Genomic DNA, 19,391 nt, shown 5'->3' on the forward strand with positions numbered 1-19,391 from the left:
TGGATTCAACATTTTATTCAGCCAGTTTGGGAGTGAGCTACAACAAGTTTTGCTTCTGCCAAGGTGACGTAGTAATATTGGTTCATCTATAGGTAAATGCCACGTGCCAATATATACATGGCCAGTGAATATCGCCGCTGTAAACATTTGGATACACTTCTCTAGGGTAAATTGTGTCGGCATCCAGGAATGACAAGTTAAAAAGAAGATTATTAGCGATGTTTTCGTTTCGTGTGTATTCAGAATACATCAACATATTTACATTATAAACCCATCTTATGATGGAACCAGTTCCACTAACAGTTGGCCACAAATGATCCACCTGTAATATTGGTCATTCACATCCTTATACGTTACTGTTAAGTAACATCGTGAATGACAACTTTGTATTCAAGGATCACCTTTATAACTTCTTACTTTTTACGTGTCATGTATTCGTTTACAATAACTCCCTCTATGGGATTATGCAAACAAAACACATCATAGCCATGTTCTATGACTCTGAACACAAAGAAAGGAAAGACCAAAAAAATAAAAAATTACTTTCACTTCAAATGACTCATCATTATTCGGTCATATATCATACTAAATGATGTGAATACTAAGTATGACACAAAGATGATATACTATATTCAACCATTCTTTCATTAAATTCCATGATTTCTTTCAATTTCAATTGATTTTACACAGCATATTTACGTATGCAAGGTAGGATCCAGCATTCTGAAAGGTGGCGGTGCTGAGGATATGTATTGAAACCTACTCCGGTGTAGGGGTTTTCCCCAGAAAAAAATCAAAGTGTGAGACATATTTAGGCTATAAATTAGGTCTACATGCCCAGTTGTGCTAATCACTACTTTTACCATTTTTGTGTAGAGTTAAAAGAGGGACAGGGGAGGTTTAACTCAATCCACTTCTCCTGGGTCAATGCCTGAATGCATCAAAACAGATCTTGGTATAGATAACAGATTTCATGTATCTACACCATACCAGTTGCAAATGTTATGTAAGAACAACACACGATGAGCAAACTCTTTGCTTTGGAACCTTGTTGTGATTAAATGACAGTTAGGAAATGAATACCGTACTGTAGCATTGACATCACCTTTCCGTTGAATGTGGACTCACTTCAAGTTGCAATCCAATAAACTTAATCATGGCACTGATCAGATACGGTGATATACAACACTACTACCTGTACCATACAGTACCATGATCTTCCCACACGGTAATAATAACCCTCATAGATCACAAAAGTAGGATAACAGCCTTTTGCAAAACCTGTTCCTTTGATGGACCAATTGAACTTCAAACGCTGAAAGTGACATAATGTGATACTTTGTAATGACAATATAAGTATACAAATTGTAAATAACAGGGATGAGCCTGGGGTAACAAAAAAAATCACGGAACTTTGCAAAACTTTGCGGTATAGGCTCCAGTTTGCGTATGCTACAGTGTGTTAGGATAATAGTTTTTGTCCCCGAGTTAGAAAAGAAATCACGTATATACCGCGAATTCGCGGAAAAAGCTCATGACTGAAATAAAGCTGTGAGAAAACTTCTTTACATCATTGAATGAAATGTGCAAACATATGACAAAGACAAAGGAATTAAGAGTTCAAACTTGAATAAAATTTGACAACCATAATAAGCATAATTAAGCATAATTAAGAGAGTTTGTGTGTTGTGTACAGGTGTATCTGTGAAAGTATTTCTCAAATATTCAACTTGCTTAGCAGTCTTGACACTAAATCCAGCAAACCACTAGCCAGCTGGGAATTCTATAACTTGACATTATTGCCCTCTTTCTTTACATGTCCCAAATCAAATATTACAGATGGAAGGTTTGTTAGTTTGAACTGTTATCCTTAGAATACAAAACTAGGAAGAAGTCTTTGTTTATTACCTATGAGTTATATTAAGTAAAGTTAACTCACAGAGTACGAGCAAAATGTTTCTTATCAAATGATAAAAAGGGCAAGTTTAAGACTACAATAGCAACAATAAAGGACTTCATTACAAATTGTTGCTGGCTTTTGAAAGACTTCATTGAATCCATTGAGGACTTGTTCCAATCGCGGTAAATTCTGGGGGGACTTTCAATGCAAATTTGGTGAGCCTTTATGGTCTGCCATGCCACTGTGGTAAGGATTACAGCATTTCCACACAACAATGATTGTTAATGTTCTGTGACTGTAATTATTCAAGATTTGAATAGCACTTCCATAGCCACCAAAGGATACTTAATGACAGTGTTAATATGTGCTATACTGAAACTTAACCAGTACAGAGGCCTGCTAAGATCCAAGTTTGACATCAGATAATCACCTTGCATCAAAGGCAACTCTTGGTCTCTTTATCTTACAGTTTTGGGAAGAGCTATGATCCAAGATTGAATATTCTCTCAACACCTACCAAGACATTTCAAATCACCCGTGCAATGCAATGCAATATTCAAGAGTCGATGATAAGAATATATATATTAACTTCCAACCTCAGATAACCACATGGCATGAAAAGGCAACTCTTGGTCTGTTCATAAGTTTTATTTACAAAGAGAGAGAGAGAGAGAAGCATTCTCTTTGAAAGTAGACCTTTAATAGTAGACAGTAGACTGAAAGTAGACCTAAACATTGGTGGCACAGACACAGACTCTCTTTTCATCTTACTGATCATGATCAATGTTAGAAATTCAAATATCAGTGTCATATATAACAATTCACTCAAAGTGCCTTGCCAATAACCTTTACACATTACTATTTGAAAAAGAAATCAGTATTGAACATTGAACACTTCGGTGTGCTCACAACTTTTCTGTAAAACGTTTACTTTAAATTCCAAGATTTCATAATATCTAATTCCTAGTCTGACATTTAAGATTTAAGCAAACAGCACACAGAAGTAATATTTCCTTGAGACCGTTGGCAGTAAATCAGCTCTTTGATGATTCAGCAATACTTTCCCATTTGTTCAATTCTCTAGCATATTTGCTAAACAATACTCACTACCTTTAAAATGAACTGATGAAGAAATGTTGTATGTAAGACTAACTGATGAATAACATTTGTACGTAAGACTAACATATTAACATGACCGGGGACAGCTTCGGGAATGAAATCAAAAAGAGAAAGCAAAAACAAAGTCGGGCAGGAATGAAGAAACGTTCTCCTAGTTCCATTCTTTAGTCCGATACAAATTCCAGAGCTGTTTTATCACAGTTTCGTTTAGTTCCATGGTTGGTTAATTAATTTTCCTGGAAGATGCTTAGCTTGTTCCTCCTCCTACTACTCCCTTCTTCTTCTTCTTCTTTTTCTGCAACCTCTCTCTCCAATCACCTCTGATTGTCTCAAAGTTGGCATTGTACTGGGCCTTACCCCTGAAAAGAGTCAAATATAGATATAGATATATTAAAATATAACGATCAACCAATCGCAACTACTGAACCAATTGGTGCCCAGCTGGGCCTTTTTTGACACAACCCCTGGACACATTGCTTTAGCTATATGCATTTTTTGTAAGATTAGGAATGCTGGTTACAATGTGTATGGCAAGGGACCGACTGTACATTCCAATATGGCACAGGGCAGTGACAAAAGATAACTCCGCACTCTAAATGCCATGCTCAACATTGTCTTAGTGATATCAGTGCAGTCAAAGGTTACTCATATGTAAACGATTGTGGTAGGTTAAGTTGGGGTTAGCCTGATATGCAGATTTAGTTGGGGTTAGCCTTATATGCAGATTTAGTTGGGATTAGCTTGATATGCAGATTTAGTTGGGGTTAGCCTGATATGTAATCAATAATTGAGGTAGACGGTGTTACCCTCTTCAAGTGTCTAGGCTGATTGAACAACTAGATAGCACTCTCTTCATTGCCACATTCTACACATGAACAATCCACTGTTTGTAACTACGCTTACTTGTAATGGGTGAATAATCAAGGAATCAGAATGAGAGCACATGTACTTTCTTAAAATTGCATTTTGTGTTGAAATTACTTAAATCTGTTGGAACCAATCACCTCCACCAGTAAAGATAGGAGAGGTACCACACACAAAAAAAAAACCATCTCTAACTTCACTCAGCTGATATTGTACCGGATATTAGGAAACTGGGCATACGAAAGGTTTGTGAACGAAAAGCAAAAAAAAAGAAGAAAATATTATTCACATTAACTTTTACATGACAATATTGTCTGGATTGAACAGTTGTTGACGGCTGCCTTATTAGTAACAAGTAAACTTGGTCTAACCATAGAGATCATTTAGTCACATTGTGGGATTTTCCCACTCATCGCTTGGTCATAGTGGCACCCAGTACCAACCAAACCTACCCCTACCCCCCATTCCAAAATGAGAAGTAGTTTTTAATTGAATTGAAACCCTATGCCTTTCAGAACACCTCTTGTGATTTAACTCTCTTGACATACTTTTCAATTTGATCCTTCTTCCATTCCAATATTCTCTTCTGGTTTACTACTTTGTGGTCTTCCTCCTCGGACGACGAGCTCCCTTCCTCTTCCTTGGCTTGCTCCTGTTTGATCTGTTTCCATTTCTCGACTAGGGAGTGAGGAATCTTCTTCTTGGCTAAAAGTTTTTTCTCCTAAGAACAAGAGAGTTAAGACAAGAAAAATGTTGTTTGAAAAACGGTGGGGGAAAAAGAACAAACAACATATGAAAAACACCCTATTTAATATATACTTCGATAAGATGACTGCACTTCTGTCCAAAACGGAAAAGAAATCATGAATATTTCAATATTGCATAAAATGGTTAACACCCAAGTACACATTGCCTAATACTTTTGGCTTCCTTGCAAGTGACACTTTGAAGTAAGATGTTCTTAATTATTATTTCAGAAGGAAAAGATGAGTTGATTATGCTTTAGGCTTCCTTTAAAAATTGTTTTCTCAATTATCACATCAAAAGCAAATATGATTTTATTAATGTACAAAAGCTGAATCTAATCCATACCTTAGCTTTCTTAAGTTTCTTAGACTTGCTGCCTTTCTTGGCTGTCTTTGGTTCTACTGAGCTGTCGGGGGAAGCGGTCGTCTCATCCACTGGTTCACCATCGATGTTGTCAAACGTCGGTTGGGCGCTATACAACTGAGGCAAGGAGGACAGCTGTGCTTGATCGTAGATCAACTGTGGTTTACCTATGATAGCCACATTGCTCTCTGGTTCCGGAGGGGGTGCGGCTGGTTCCTCCAATTCGTCTTCGGGGGGCGCTGGAGGAGGCGGTGGAGGTGGCGCTGCTAGGCTGGCTGGTAAATGAGGATCTGATTCCGACGATGGCAGAGGAGGGGATGGAGATAGGGGCGGAGGGGGAGGGACGTCGCCATCATCTGGAGGCGGTGGTGGTGGGGAGGGTGGCAAAGGGGGTATATCCAACTCAGTCCCTGGTGGTGGAGGCTCGTCTGGAGGGGGAGGAGGGTAAGGTTCTGAGGGTGGGGGTGGAGGAGGAGGATTAGAGACTGAGTCTGGTTCTGGAGGGGGAGGTGGGGCCACAGCTAACACCTCCAAGGCTGGGATAGGCGGAGGGGGAGCTTCTTCCTTCACGGTGATTGGTGCCTCCTTAAGTTTTTTCTTCACTTTGGATTTTCCCTTTTTGCTGCTCTTCTTTGTGGTCACCTCGGAGGAAACTTCTTGTTTGCTTCCCTCTGTGGAGACAAGTAGAACAGAAAGGTGTCAACATTGCCTTTATTGAGAATGCAACTTTTCTCACATTGGTTACTGTGACATCGCCAGCTCTGAAATAGACTGAAAAAACAATTATTAAAACATGCTGTCATGGTTATAGAAGATGCGCATAGCAAATCTATCTTTATATCACCTGATCAATGGCACTGCCCTTGGAATTTGACTCTCCAAAGTGACACAACAAAACCAAGAGCAGACTTATTCTAGATAACAAACACATTCCTATCAAAATAAAAAAGTATCAAAAACATATTCAGTTTGTAAACAGCTGGACTGAATCTTGTTGTCAATTACAGCATCGTTCCGACTATTTTCGGTAACACTTTCCTAAAAACAAATTCTCACCATCGCAACAGACACTACTATAGATAAACACATTTTGGTCTCATACGGAAGCCACGGCCACAATTGTTCTTGTTCTAGTAATTTTTATAATTCAGTTTGATTATAACATAATGCATCTCAGCACTAGTAAGCTTCACATTCCTAAAATTTTCACTGAAGCTGTTGTAACTGTATCAAATGTCTTCTTTCATACAGGAAGTACCTGCACCTTTATAAGTTCCATAAACCCTATCATTAACCCCTACATGTATAAGGTCATGGCCATCAACTGTTCCTTTCACTAGCAACATTAATGCCAGGGACATACTCTGGTGGCATCAACGTTTTGACCGATGCTGTCGAAACGCTTGTCTCTCATTTCTTACAGATGCTTTTGGATCGACTTTGTGGAGCTTACCAGTAGACGAAATCATGTTCAACAGCGAATCCTTGTTGTAAACAGCGCCCTCTACCGACGACGCCAGAGTGAAGGCTGCCTGCGAGTCTTCCTTGCCCGTGACGCCTATCTTCTCCTGTTCCAGTTGCATGGCCTCCAGAGGATACTCCCATTGGGACTCTCCCGTGGACTGCTTCATGTAGAAGTACTGCTTGTGGTTCCTGTCAGGGTCAAGAGAGGAAAACAAAAAAAAGGGGAACATGATAGAGAGACAGCGAAGATGAATTAGAAAAATCAGAAGGGGTTGATGATGATAATGATGAAGAAGATGATGCTGCTGCTAAAATTACCAAGGAGAAAAGAGAGAGAGAGTCGAGCATAAAAATAAAAAAAAACATCAATAAGTCAGATGACTTACTGTTGACTCTGTAAACTTTCAGCAATGCATCATTTGTGAGTCACCAATGAAACTACTACAAATTTCCCCCCCAAAAAAATACATGAGTTGCAAAGGCAATGCCAACATTCATGTGTGGATAACCAAGTGAGGCACCATTTTAGCTCACTCTTCCAACTTTCTCTAAATGTATCACTGATTGAGCCAGCTATGTAAGCGACTCGGACAACATTCACTGTGAGTCGCACAATTACAGGACTCTACCAAGAATCATCAACATATCACTGAGCGAGATACCCTTTTTTCTCTTATCTTAAAGTTTTGAGGGCCTGATGTTTTGGTCCTAGAGGGATCAGGCCCTCTAAATTTACCTAAACATGCGTTCTACAATCCTTTTCCTTCTCTTTTTTACCTCATTTGTCTGTTAAAGTCCTACAGGGTTTGAAGGAAAAGAAAACCTTCTCAAATTACCCGACTTCAAATCTGTTGTAAGACAACTACAGGATAATGTTACTGTCCTGTTTAGTACTGTAGACAGGCCATTTTGGTAACTATCAGATTTCAAAGCACATGTCAGGTTTAGCTCTTTACCACTACAAATAACTGATGAGCTATCAGTGAGTTTGATGGTTTACTTAATGCTTGGACGATCCCAAAGAACCACATGAGCTGAGAACCTTAATTAATAAAACAGAGGTTTACTTAATCATTATGACAAAAGTGACAGCAGCTACTTTATGCCTTCTTGGTTATTACTAAGTGATGTCTGGAGGATGTTCACAAGTGTCAGTTGAAAGCTCTCAGTAAATTAGAGGTTTTATTCATTATTCTTTAAACTTTACTTTTTCATTTAATATTTTAAACTCCCCCTCCTGACCCATTCTTACGAGGCAAGGATCATGGAAGAATCATTACATAATACTATGTCAGCTCTTATCTCCCCTCCCCCTACCGAAACCTTCAAAGAAAAACAAACACTTTTATCTAATACACATATAAGACACAAATAGTCTGTTGGTTCAATAGATGTCAAGCAACATTAAATCTTTACCGACAGCCGGTAGACGCATGGAATATGACCAATGCAAATAATTAATGTACTTAACGGAAAAAAAAAATTTAAAAAAATGCTACAAATTCACACATATGACAATAATAAGAACATTATAAATGATTTATTGTGTGGATGACTCACCAAGTAGTACCACACTGGCCTTACAAAATAATGAAAGGTAACAGACTGACCGTACCGGGATCCAGCTCTTCAGACATCACTGCCAAATGACCTCTGACCTTGGTAGTCTCCCTCCAGTCACTTCCACCAAGTCCAAGGCTCTAGAACTACATCTACTTAAGATGTTCCATCATCACAGGAGAGAAAGAAATGTTTGCAAAGCGCATCCCTATGGGATGTCAGATCCGGTTCATTGACCCCCAAAATCCTCGGTGGGGTGACCCACTAAACAGGTTTAACCATGGGCCACGGGAGGGCATGAGAAGATTGTAGAGTTCTTTACCTATAGCCTTAGCAGTCAAAATGTGGGGACCAAGGAAATGGGGGGGGGGCTGTTGAGTAGAGGGTACAGGGTATGGAAAGAATCAAAGATTAGATTCAAAGGAAAAACCAAGCCTAGACCCATTTTACCGTCCTATGAATTTATTTCCTTTGGGAAGATAGACTAGAAAGAACTCGTCTGACACAGGGAGAGGGAAAGGACAATCTAGCAATTCTATTTATTTATAACTAAGTTGGTTCCTATAAACTTGGTCATTATCAGGATTTTAAGATTCTATGTCAACATCAAAATAGGCTACCGCAATTTGATAGAAGGTCAGAGTCCAGTGCAGAGGGACTCGACATGTTAAAGTCCTCCCTAGTTTTGCAAGCTTGATGACTTATAGTGTATATGGGATAAAAGCCATTTGTCTGTGAACTGAATCACTTTGTAAGGAATGGAGGTTAGAAACACTATGACAAAGTGGTTCAGGATATGGTATGGTAGGGAGGGGGGGGGGGGTGGGGGTTATGGCCCTCTAATTTTGTTCTTGATACTTTATAAGGGATAGCGGTACAGAGGCAGCCCTCTTTAGGTAAGGTGGGTCCACATTTAAGGAGCAACTAAAATTGTTGTCTTTTTAAAGGACTGCTGGGGGACCCAATATAAGTGAACTGGATGTAAGGCATCGACACTGTCCTGTCACTTTTCCAATGGGCAATATCTTCTGACGCTGTGAAAATTTGACAGCAGAGTGTGCAAAAAAATATTGTTCAAAGCAAATCGTAGCAGTTCATTGTTCAAAGGTACGGTGAGGCCAGATAAAGACCAAAACGTAAACCGTACCTGTCCCAATGGCAACTCCATCCGCGGGGTGCGGCTTCGCTCTCGTAACGTTCCAACTCCCAGTCTGCCGTCTCCAGTTTCCTTATCAGGTGCTTGCTCTCCAACAGGCCTTCCCTCCAGTCTTGGATTCTTGTCTGAAGATAAGATCAAACAGAAAGGCGACATAAAAACAATGAAAAACATCATCAATGTAAAAGTCATCCTCTTGTAAACGCCGGTCGAAACGGGCGGAAACGAGACGACCTAACGACACTCGCAATCATTCTGACATTGTCGGGAAACTTTGTGGAAACAGATGAATCTCTTCCAAACCAGAAGGTGGGAGGGATATGGTGATGTGACACAGCTGACGACATCACAAACCGACTAGTTGAGCCGGCCTTGCGTTCTTCTTTGACGATAAAACTTTTTTACAATCTATCAAAAGACCAGCATTGGTAGACAAAGCTATTCTGTAAAAATATTACTTTCCTTTGTCGATAAATGAGTTTAATATTATTGTAAAGAAAAGCGAAGACATTTCACAGCTCAACCGCCATCACAACATCATTGAATCTGTTGTCGCCAAGTCCATTCCCCCCCCCCCCCCCCAAAAAAAAATTGCAATAAATTTGACATATTTTCATTTCTTTGCCTTTCAAAATGCTATGAGGATGCATTTTTGACAGAAAGATGCAGAATATTTCCCAGTATTTGCCTTAAGCAATCAAATTCGGACACAACAATATCCCTTCAGGTTTTAAAGGCAATGGTTAACATAAACTCAAGTGAAAGACTAGCAGTTCTGTGTAGTAGTTAGGTCTACACCATAAAACACACACATAGGGTACTAAAGTTACAAATAAAGTGCTAGTCCTCGCACTCTCTTTCATCGAGATGAGGTATAACAGAATTACACACCAAGCTTAATGTAAGCTAAAGGGCTTTACTAAACACTTACTTCTGTAGAGATGAGAAGAAGCTGGAACTTGGTGAGACCTTTCTTGCTTATGCCTAAGAATTGCAGTTTGCTGGTGAGTGTTGAAGCCAGGTCCACTATTTTTGTCTAAAAAACAGAAAGGAAAATCCAACATATTAAGCCTCTCAACAATGGACAATTCCCTCCTTCTAATCGAGAAGATGATTGACGAAATTGGAGGAAGGGGGCATGGGGTAGGAGGGTGTGAGCGAGGGGAGAAAGTGAAGGGTTTCTATTCAAATCTGTCACCATAGCAATGATAGTAGCTGGAAACGATAAATTTATGATTAAGGGTATCACACACTGGATATGATCTGCTTGTCCATTGGGCTACCTCAAAGGGTAGGTCTGCTCATCTCTAAGACAAGCTGGTCTTCAGCGTCTGTTTTATATCTCCCAGTTTCCTTCTTTAAATGACAACAGTCATCCAACATTCAACACATCTTCATTCCCCTTCAAGCACTTTCTTTCTTTTACTGTACCTCTGTCCATAGGTGTGCCAACTCCTGTTCATTGGCGCTCAAGTTCTTCACCCTTTCCCACCACCCACCTCTCCTCTTCGTGTGTAAACATTAAAGGTACAGACAAATTGTCATTGAGTTATGGCACCAGAGGGTCAAAATATACTACAGGTAACCTGTCAATATGTATGTCAACCTGTTTATCTTAATGCAATAGTATAACAAGTCCATAACAAGTATAGTATAACAGGTCCATAACAAGTATAGTACAACAGGTCCATAACAAATATAGTATAACAGGTCCATAACAAGTATAGTATAACAGGTCCATAACAAGTATAGTATAACAGGTTCATAACAAGTATAGTATAACAAGTCCATAACAAGTATAGTAAAACAGGTCCATAACAAGTATAGTATAAACAAGTCCATACCTTCATCTGTTCCTCTTCTTTCATCTTCTTCCTGCTCGTGGATTCTTCTGGAGTCTCAAGATCACACTGGACTCCTACCTCCACCGTCTCTACTGACCCTGCAGTCCTCATCTTCTTGGGTGGGATTATCTCCACTTTATCCTCATCCATAGCTTCTGCAATATGAGATCAGCCAAATAATGTTTCTCAATGAATCATAACAGCATATTCATCAATCTTAAGTTTGGTAATTTCTTACTTTCTTTATCTTTCGACTGACTTTTCTACCTGTTAAATTAAATATCAGTCAATTAATCATAGCAAACTAACTGGGAAATTTTAGAGATCCTTTCAATTCCATTATCTGATTCTTTTTAGGACTTACACCACTCGCTACTACCGATAACCTCGTTCATACATCAAACAGTACCTATAACTCAATATACCTCATACAATAGAACACACTTGATGCGGTCTATGATATGGCCTAACCTATCTGTATTCCTGAAATCCAGCCTTTAATTTAATTTCATCACTGTTCATTACACGGTCATTAACTGACTCTTGATGTTCATACGATCACAAGGGACAAGTTAGTGTTCCAAGTTTGCATACCTCTACAATTTGTCTGCTCTGAAATACCATATAGTTCCTGTATTATAAAAAATTTCACAAGGGACAACCACCACACCTCTACAGGGAATAAGTTAGTGTTCCAAGTTTGTATACCTCTGCAATTTGTCTGCTCTAAAATACTATAATTCCTATATTACCAACAAAAAGAACCCTGCTATATGTTTCCACTTTACAGCAAATTTTGCATTTTGCGATGTGATACCGGATATATTTATTCCCTGCTCTACTTTTAGCAATGCGCTACTGGATAGATTATTCTCTGCTCTTCTTTTACGATAAGTTCTCACCTTCTCCATCTTCCACCTCCTCTATCTTCCTTTTCACCGTCTCTTTAGTCTCTTCCAGCTCGTCGATCCCGCCCAACTCTTCCAGCTTCCTCTTGAGATCCGACTCCAGTTTCTGAATATCCTCTTCCTCCTCCTCTTCCTCCTCCCCTTCCTCCTCATCTCCATTTTGTTCTTCCACAGCTTCCATCTGTTCTTCACCTTCTCCATCTTCTTTGATCATGTCTTTCTCTTCCGTTTCTGTTTCGACAGTGTCCAAGAGCTCCAACTTTCTAAGCTCCGCCTGAAGAACAGATATAATTTACAGGTGGTCGTACAAAATATGTTATATAGCCTGTTTCAGTATGTCAGTTTCTGCATTGCTGTACATTATAAAGTAGCTGTTACTGTAGACAACTAAAGCATATTTTTTTATAAGATGGTGGGTGACATTGCTAAGCAGATGTTTTCTGAACAAAACAGATACATCAGAGAGAATAGCCAACACTTTCAAAATTGCCAAATATTTTAAGGGAGAGTCTAACCTAGTTGACCCCGTGTGTGAGCAGGGATACCAAAAATTAACATATCAAAAGGTGGTCTCCAAATTTGAGGAATGACCCTTGCAATGTTTGTAAACAAAAACAACCAGTTTTCTCATTCAAATATTCTTAAGAGTAATGGTTGATACTTCTTGGTGCTGCGTCGGCTTCTTAGCATGATTCTAACAGCTACATCAAACCCTGATTCCTGATTTATAGGAGAGAATTGGGGTCTCATTCAACAGATGTCTTACACCAGAAACTTTCTTATTCAACAGATGTCCTACATCGGTGACTGCCTCAATCAACTGATGTCTTACTGTACACTAATGTCTGTCTCGTTCAACAAATGTCTTGAACCAGAGACTGTATCTTTCAAAAGATATCTACCCTGTACCAGTAATTATCTCTTCAGCCAATGTCTTACACCTATAATTGTCTCATTCAACGGATGGCTTACACTAGTCAGTAACTGTCTCATTCACCGGATGTCTTACAACAGTAACTGTCCCCTTCAACAGATATCTTATACCAGTAACGGTCCCCTTCAACACATGTCGTATTCCAGTAACTGTCCCCTTCAACAAATGTCTTATACCAGTAACTGTCTCATTCAACACATGTCCTACACCAGTAGCTGTCCCCTTCAACAAATGTCTTATACCAGTGACTGTCCCCTTCAACACATGTCTAATACCAGTCTCTGTCCCCTTCAACAGATGTCTCATACCAGTAACTGTCCCCTTCAACAGATGTCTCATACCAGTAACTGTCCCCTTCAACATATGTCTTATACCAGTAACTGTTCCCTTCAACACATGTCTAATACCAGTAACTGTCCTCTTCAACACATGTCTTACACCAGTCTCTGCCCTCTTCAACAGATGTCTTATGCCAGTAACTGTCCCCTTCAATACATGTCTAATACCAGTCTCTGTCCCCTTCAACAGTTGTCTCATACCAGTAACTGTCCCCTTCAACACATGTCTTACACCAGTAACTGTCCCATCCATCACATGTCTTATACCAGTAACTGTCTCATTCAACACATGTCTTAGACCAGTCTCTGCCCCCTTCAACAGATGTCTTATGCAAGTAACTGTCCCCTTCAACACACGTCTTACACCAGTCTCTGTCCCCTTCAACACATGTCTTACACCAGTCTCTGCCCCCTTCAACAGATGTCTTATGCCAGTAACTGTCCCCTTCAACACACGTCTTACACCAGTCTCTGTCCCCTTCAACACATGTCCTACACTAGTCTCTGCCCCCTTCAACAGATGTCTTATGCCAGTAACTGTCCCCTTCAATACACGTCTTACACCAGTCTCTGTCCCCTTCAACACATGTCCTACACCAGTCTATGTCCCCTTCAACATATGTCTTGCACCAGTCTCTGTCCCCTTCAACACATGTCTCATACCTTTTTCTGCTCCAGTTCTTCTTCCAGCTGTTTATCAATATCTTCTACATCTTCGTCCACATCCTCCTCCTCCTCCTCCTCCTCTTCTCCTTTTTCATCTTCTTCTTCTTCTTCTGTGGCACCGCCCTCCTTTCTGCCTCCCTTGTCATTCTCATCCTCATCGTCATCAAAGAGCTGGTAGCGAGACAGATCATCGTCGTCTTCGTCGTCATCGGCATTTGATTTTCCCTCCGATATTTTCTTCCCGCTTCTCTCGCCCTGTTCTCCACTTGGTTTCCCATTCTGCTCTTTCTTACTCTCTGCCTCCTTCTCTTCCTTATTTTCCTCAGATCCGAGAACCTCCTTTTCATCCGTCTGTTTCACAACTTGCTCCATCTCTGTTTCACTTTTACCTTCTTCTTCTTCGTCTTTCTTCTCGCTCTCATCATGGCTACTATTATCCTCCTCTGGAGAGTCGTAACCCACTATACCCCCGATGGCCCCTGCTGATACCTCCACATGGGGCTCAGAATTAGCTGCTTCCTCGTCCGTTTCGCTATCTTCTTTCTCTTTCTCCGCGACGTTATCCTTCCCTGCACCGCTGGAGTCTGGTTCTTGTCGAGTGAGCTTTTCCAGTAATGTGGGTTCTTTCTCTGCCCGGGTGGTATCAGCTGCTTCAGTTGGGGCAGTAGTGGGAGGCTTGTAAGCGGCAGGTGCCTCCCAGGTGACTTCATTGGTCTTTGAGTTCCAATAGTAGTAACAGTTTGTGTTTGGATCCAGTATTTCTTGCCATTCCTGTTCAACAGGTTCTGTTGTTTCTTCCACAATCGTAGAGCTGCTTGCATCTTCCGTTTTCTCCTCCTTGGTTTCTGCCGCCTCTGTGCTGTCTGGCTCGGTGTGCTGTGGGGTGCTGGATCCACTGTCCAGTGCATCAATTTCCTGCCCCGAAGAAAAGCAAAAAATAAAAAGAGTATGATCCCAAATTTGTTCAAATTTATGAATAATTTACTGGCTTTTCTTAAAACTCCCTCACGCCCACATACTTTTGATCAAAATATTAAGACCACTCGGACTGTTAGAGATATGTAACTGCGGACAAAATCAACAAGCTATAGTGTCATACAAGACAAGCTTCTACAGTAGTTCATCCGTTATCTTCAGGACCATTGTTCAATAGAAATATTGCAGTGTAGCTGGGTTTACAAAGTGCAGTTAAAAGTAGCTGGTAGTTTTCTTCTTGGCGAAAGGTGTCACGAGGGTGGAGGGGAGAGCTTGAGGGAAGCTCTAACCCCATAGGAGAATTATTTTGTTAATTTAAAGATTCATGAAAACTTCTGATGAGGAAGAATCATAAGTACTGATGCTGACACATAGGTGGATGAGTCCCTGACCATTACATTAACATTGAAAGTTGGTCACAACAATACACAATCCCAAAACTCCCCCCCACCCCCCTTTTCCCAATTGGAGGTATGACTGCATTTGGTTACAACTCATCTGTTCAACAAGTCTATTCACAAAATGTTAAGTTTCTTGACAAGACTCCTTACCGCCAGAAAATCTGCTAGTTTGGTATCCATGACATCTGGTGGTTTGTTTCCATTTGCTGGAAAGGAAAAAGAGCAAAGTATTTATCATGATTAATTAAGCTAAAAGACAGCGACTGGCACGGCCATGCGTGCTTCAAATAAAAAAAAAACCTCAAAATAGGGTGCAACCTTGTACATGTTTATTGAAAGATCATATTCGGTAGATTGTGCAGTACAATTAACCTTTTTGTAATGAAGGGGGTTTATTTCAAGTTCTTTCACTGACTTTCACCAATCATGTGCACTTTTAAGGGTCTTATTCTAGTTCAATGCTTCCCATTGGACAATTAATCAAACATACTGTACATATTCATATGTAACTTCTTAGCCATGGACCTTTGGATGTGATTAGCATTCACAATAACAACTAATGGGGCTATAAGTCTAGCCATCATACTGACCTGGAGGAAGAATTGCAGTTGAGCCATTGTCCTGGTCATCTTCATCGTCACTTCCTTCATACTGACCGACTAATCCGCTAAGAGCATTCTGCTTGTTGGAAGGGCCTTCAAATGGGCAAAGAAAGTTAAACTTAAATGAACATTTCAAATAGAAATAGGCAACTTTTCCCCAAAAATAAATGCACTAGGGAGTGTTCAATCTGTCTCTATATCTTTTCGCCTTCTTTACCAAGACATGGTTAAGCAGCTACTTGATTAGACTTTGAATACAATTTTTTTTTAAATACAGATACTAAAACCCCACAACAATGTACCCATAAGCCTTGGCACTGTAAATAGGTATCTATAGGTACAATTGAAATAATGTAAGTATAAGTGTTGTAAAGTTCTAAATTTCCCCTACATAAATTTGCTTTGAATTATATGTGATCAACAAAAAGATACATATGGGCATTGAAAAGCTGTGAACCAAATAGAATCATTGATCATGGCTTATTTGCTTATTATCTTATTAACCTTTAATTGGCAAGAACGTCTTGGAAAGTGTCTAGTTAGATTGATCAACTGTATGGTAGTTTTGGTTCAAGTTTAAAGTGTCAATCTTTGCAAAACATCTGCAAAAAAAAGATACATATGGGCATTGAAAAGCTGTGAACCAAATAGAATCATTGATCATGGCTTATTTGCTTATTATCTTATTAACCTTTAATTGGCAAGAACGTCTTGGAAAGTGTCTAGTTAGATTGATCAACTGTATGGTAGTTTTGGTTCAAGTTTAAAGTGTCAATCTTTGCAAAACATCTGCATTAAAGGGGACATATTTTACAGCTTTGAAAACAATTTGTAAAGTAAGTTTTACGTAAAAACTGACTGGTGCTCAGTGTTCTGATGCACGAACGTGCTTGGTGTGATGATGCACGAATGATTAAATCCTGCTACATAGACACATAAATCTACTGTATGGTAGGGGTGTCTATACACTCACCAGATTTCTGACTATCCAGCTGTAACACTTTTCTGCGTCTCGATGCATTCTCTTGCAACCGCTTCCGACCCATCCTTCAAAGGTTTCTTTGTGGAGTGTGGTCACCTTTTCCTAAATAAGACCATAAAATAATGATAATACACCAAGACTTAATGATTATTGAATCCTTAATGCTGTATTTTATTAGAGTACAGTAGCTTTGCTACTATGTGTCACTTTAACTTTGAGGAATGCATGAAATATGAAGACATGATTGGACTGCAACCACACAATTTAGCTAAGAGATAACCTTGCATATGGTTAAAATAGTTTGGTTTCTCTTTATTCAAACATATTGATACATAAATATTTTTTATCCATGACATAAGAACATGGAAATCTTGTGCCCCACAAGCATAAATTGGTCTAAATAATGTTTCATCTGCACATTTTATGCCAAATTTTAGCAAGACAATATATAACAGAACGTTTGGTTTATTTTTATTAAAGTACAGTAGCAGATGTGATATAATATTGTTAGGTTCAACAGCATGTTTGATGCAATTATAATGCAATCATACTTTGAAATTAAATTTCTCTAACTTCTACATAGGCCTAGCCTAGGCCATATCAGATTCTAGGCTGGCCTTGCAATGTTTGGAGTAATTATAGAATACAGGGCCACTCGATGATTCTATCTGAGCATCCGGATGCGCGGATGCTCAGTCTCACCCCATTACGTATGTGAGTAAAAAATGTCAAAGTCCAAGTTCTTTCTTTTTGAGTGGATGCGTGGATGCTTGGATGCGGAGTCAAAAATTTCCTAAGTCCTTTCCTAGTACTGCTGTGGTGGAATTTTTGAGGGCGTCGCACATGTACGGATGCCTTTTAAGAACGACACACTATTGATGTGGAATATCTTCGTACATGCGGGACTTTCAGTATTTGAAATACGTGATGGTATATAGGGAAAATTCTAAGTCCATTCCTAGTACTCCCGGGGTGGATGAGCGGATGCAGAGTCAAAATGAAATATGTGATGGTATATGGGGAGACTTTTCCAAAATTTTCTTAAGTCCTTTCCTAGTACTGTACTTCCGTGGTGGATGCGCGCATGCGGAGTCAAAATGAAATATGTACGTGATGGAATTTTAGAGGGCGTCATATGTGTACGGACATGTACAGACACACCGCGCATCTGGATGCTGGGAAGAGCTAATGAATGGCCCTGTATTCTATAATTGGATCCAATGTTTACCAACTTGCACATTTACAATTCTTTTTTTGTATTTTGCAAAAATGTTGAAGAAACTATGGAGCATATGGCATTAATATCTTCCCTTAATATCGTGCTATAGGCCTTAAGTAGGCTACACCAAGAATAGATATCCAGTTTTATGATGCAGTACTCTAGCCTAGGGATGCACCGGATATCCGGTCCGGCCGGACTATCCGGCCGGATAGTGAGAAATTATCCGGTTCGGGTTCCGGCCGGATAATTTTCAAAATCCGGCCGGATCTTTTTCAAAATCTGGCCGGATATTTTTCAAAATCTGGCCTGAATTATTCCTTAAAAAGGTGTTGGTATTAACTTAAATCAATGTAACCTATTTCCAAAAATTAATAAAAAAATTCAAAGTAAGGAAAAATCAGGTTTAACATGTTTAATTTAATTTTCTCAATGGTCTGACCCACTGTTTCTAAAGATTAACCAAAATAATACAACTATCATACTTCTACTTCTTATTAATGATTTTCTTTTGTGTAATGAAAAAATCCGGTTCCGGCCGGATTTTATCCGGCCGGATTTCAAGTACTATCCGGCAAACTCCGGTTCCGGCCGGATCCAAAAATTTGGATCCGGTGCATCCCTACTCTAGCCTAGTAAAACTAAAAGTAAAAAAAAGAACAGGCTTTGTGCTGAACTCACTATGAAATAATATGATAGATATCACTTGTTATACTGCAAATGTATCAAGTTCGAAAAAAATAATTTGGGAATAATTGATAGCTCAAATATAGCAAGTTGAACTATAGTTCCGATAACGCTAAACCTAATTTAGGGAAATGTTTTGGAGGTAGCCTAACGTGGCACAACAAAACTCAGCCTAGGCAGTTAGCCTACTGTAACGTAGGACATACAAATAAGCATAACCCTAACGTTTGGCATAGCATGGCTGCGGTACAGCAAGAACAACAGTACAGAAGACAGAGAAAAGCCTAGCCTAACTTTAGGCCTCTACTGAAATGAAATCACAACAACGAACCACATTTTAAGAATAGTTTGAAAGCTATACCGTACGGTTAGTATGCGGTTCATATATTATCAACGTTCTTATTAATTGTTTTGTTGCTACCTTTCAAGTACAACGTTATGGAATCGACATGTCATTTTCTCTGAGAGTCTAATACTAATAATACACCGCCTGTTATGGTATCTGTCCTACATACACAGTATTACTGGAAGAAAAAACTCCGATTTTTTGTAAACTGCCCTCTATTTCGTCATGTTGTTAAAACATTCCAGAGTACCAAAGATTACGCCGTATCAACCTTAGTAGCCTTTGCATGATAGCTATCAAAAAAAGGTGTTTTCCG

The 19,391-nt window shown here is 39.5% G+C and overlaps 1 protein-coding gene across 4 annotated transcripts; it reads right to left on the minus strand.

Moving 5' to 3' along the window:
* Positions 1-209: 209 nt before the first annotated feature.
* LOC139969481 (uncharacterized) lies at positions 210-19,283 on the minus strand. Of its 4 annotated transcripts, none has more exons than XM_071974505.1 (13): positions 19,151-19,283; positions 16,815-16,925; positions 15,830-15,934; positions 15,390-15,445; positions 13,861-14,778; positions 11,920-12,199; positions 11,018-11,172; positions 10,105-10,209; positions 9,165-9,298; positions 6,447-6,646; positions 4,976-5,664; positions 4,432-4,604; positions 210-3,378 (listed from the first exon to the last, which is right to left on the minus strand). In XM_071974505.1, the coding sequence occupies exons 2-13, from the start codon at positions 16,885-16,887 to the stop codon at positions 3,267-3,269; spliced, it is 3,000 nt and encodes a 999-aa protein (XP_071830606.1). In that variant the 5' UTR covers positions 16,888-16,925; positions 19,151-19,283; the 3' UTR covers positions 210-3,266. The 4 variants fall into 4 exon arrangements, with proteins under 4 accessions (XP_071830606.1, XP_071830607.1, XP_071830609.1 ...); XM_071974506.1 differs by having other exon boundaries at positions 19,091-19,228; XM_071974508.1 differs by having other exon boundaries at positions 19,096-19,217.
* Between the last annotated feature and the right edge of the window lie 108 nt (positions 19,284-19,391).

This window comes from Apostichopus japonicus, chromosome 7 (genome assembly GCF_037975245.1).
Source record: "Apostichopus japonicus isolate 1M-3 chromosome 7, ASM3797524v1, whole genome shotgun sequence".
Classification (NCBI taxonomy): Eukaryota; Metazoa; Echinodermata; class Holothuroidea; order Aspidochirotida; family Stichopodidae; genus Apostichopus; species Apostichopus japonicus.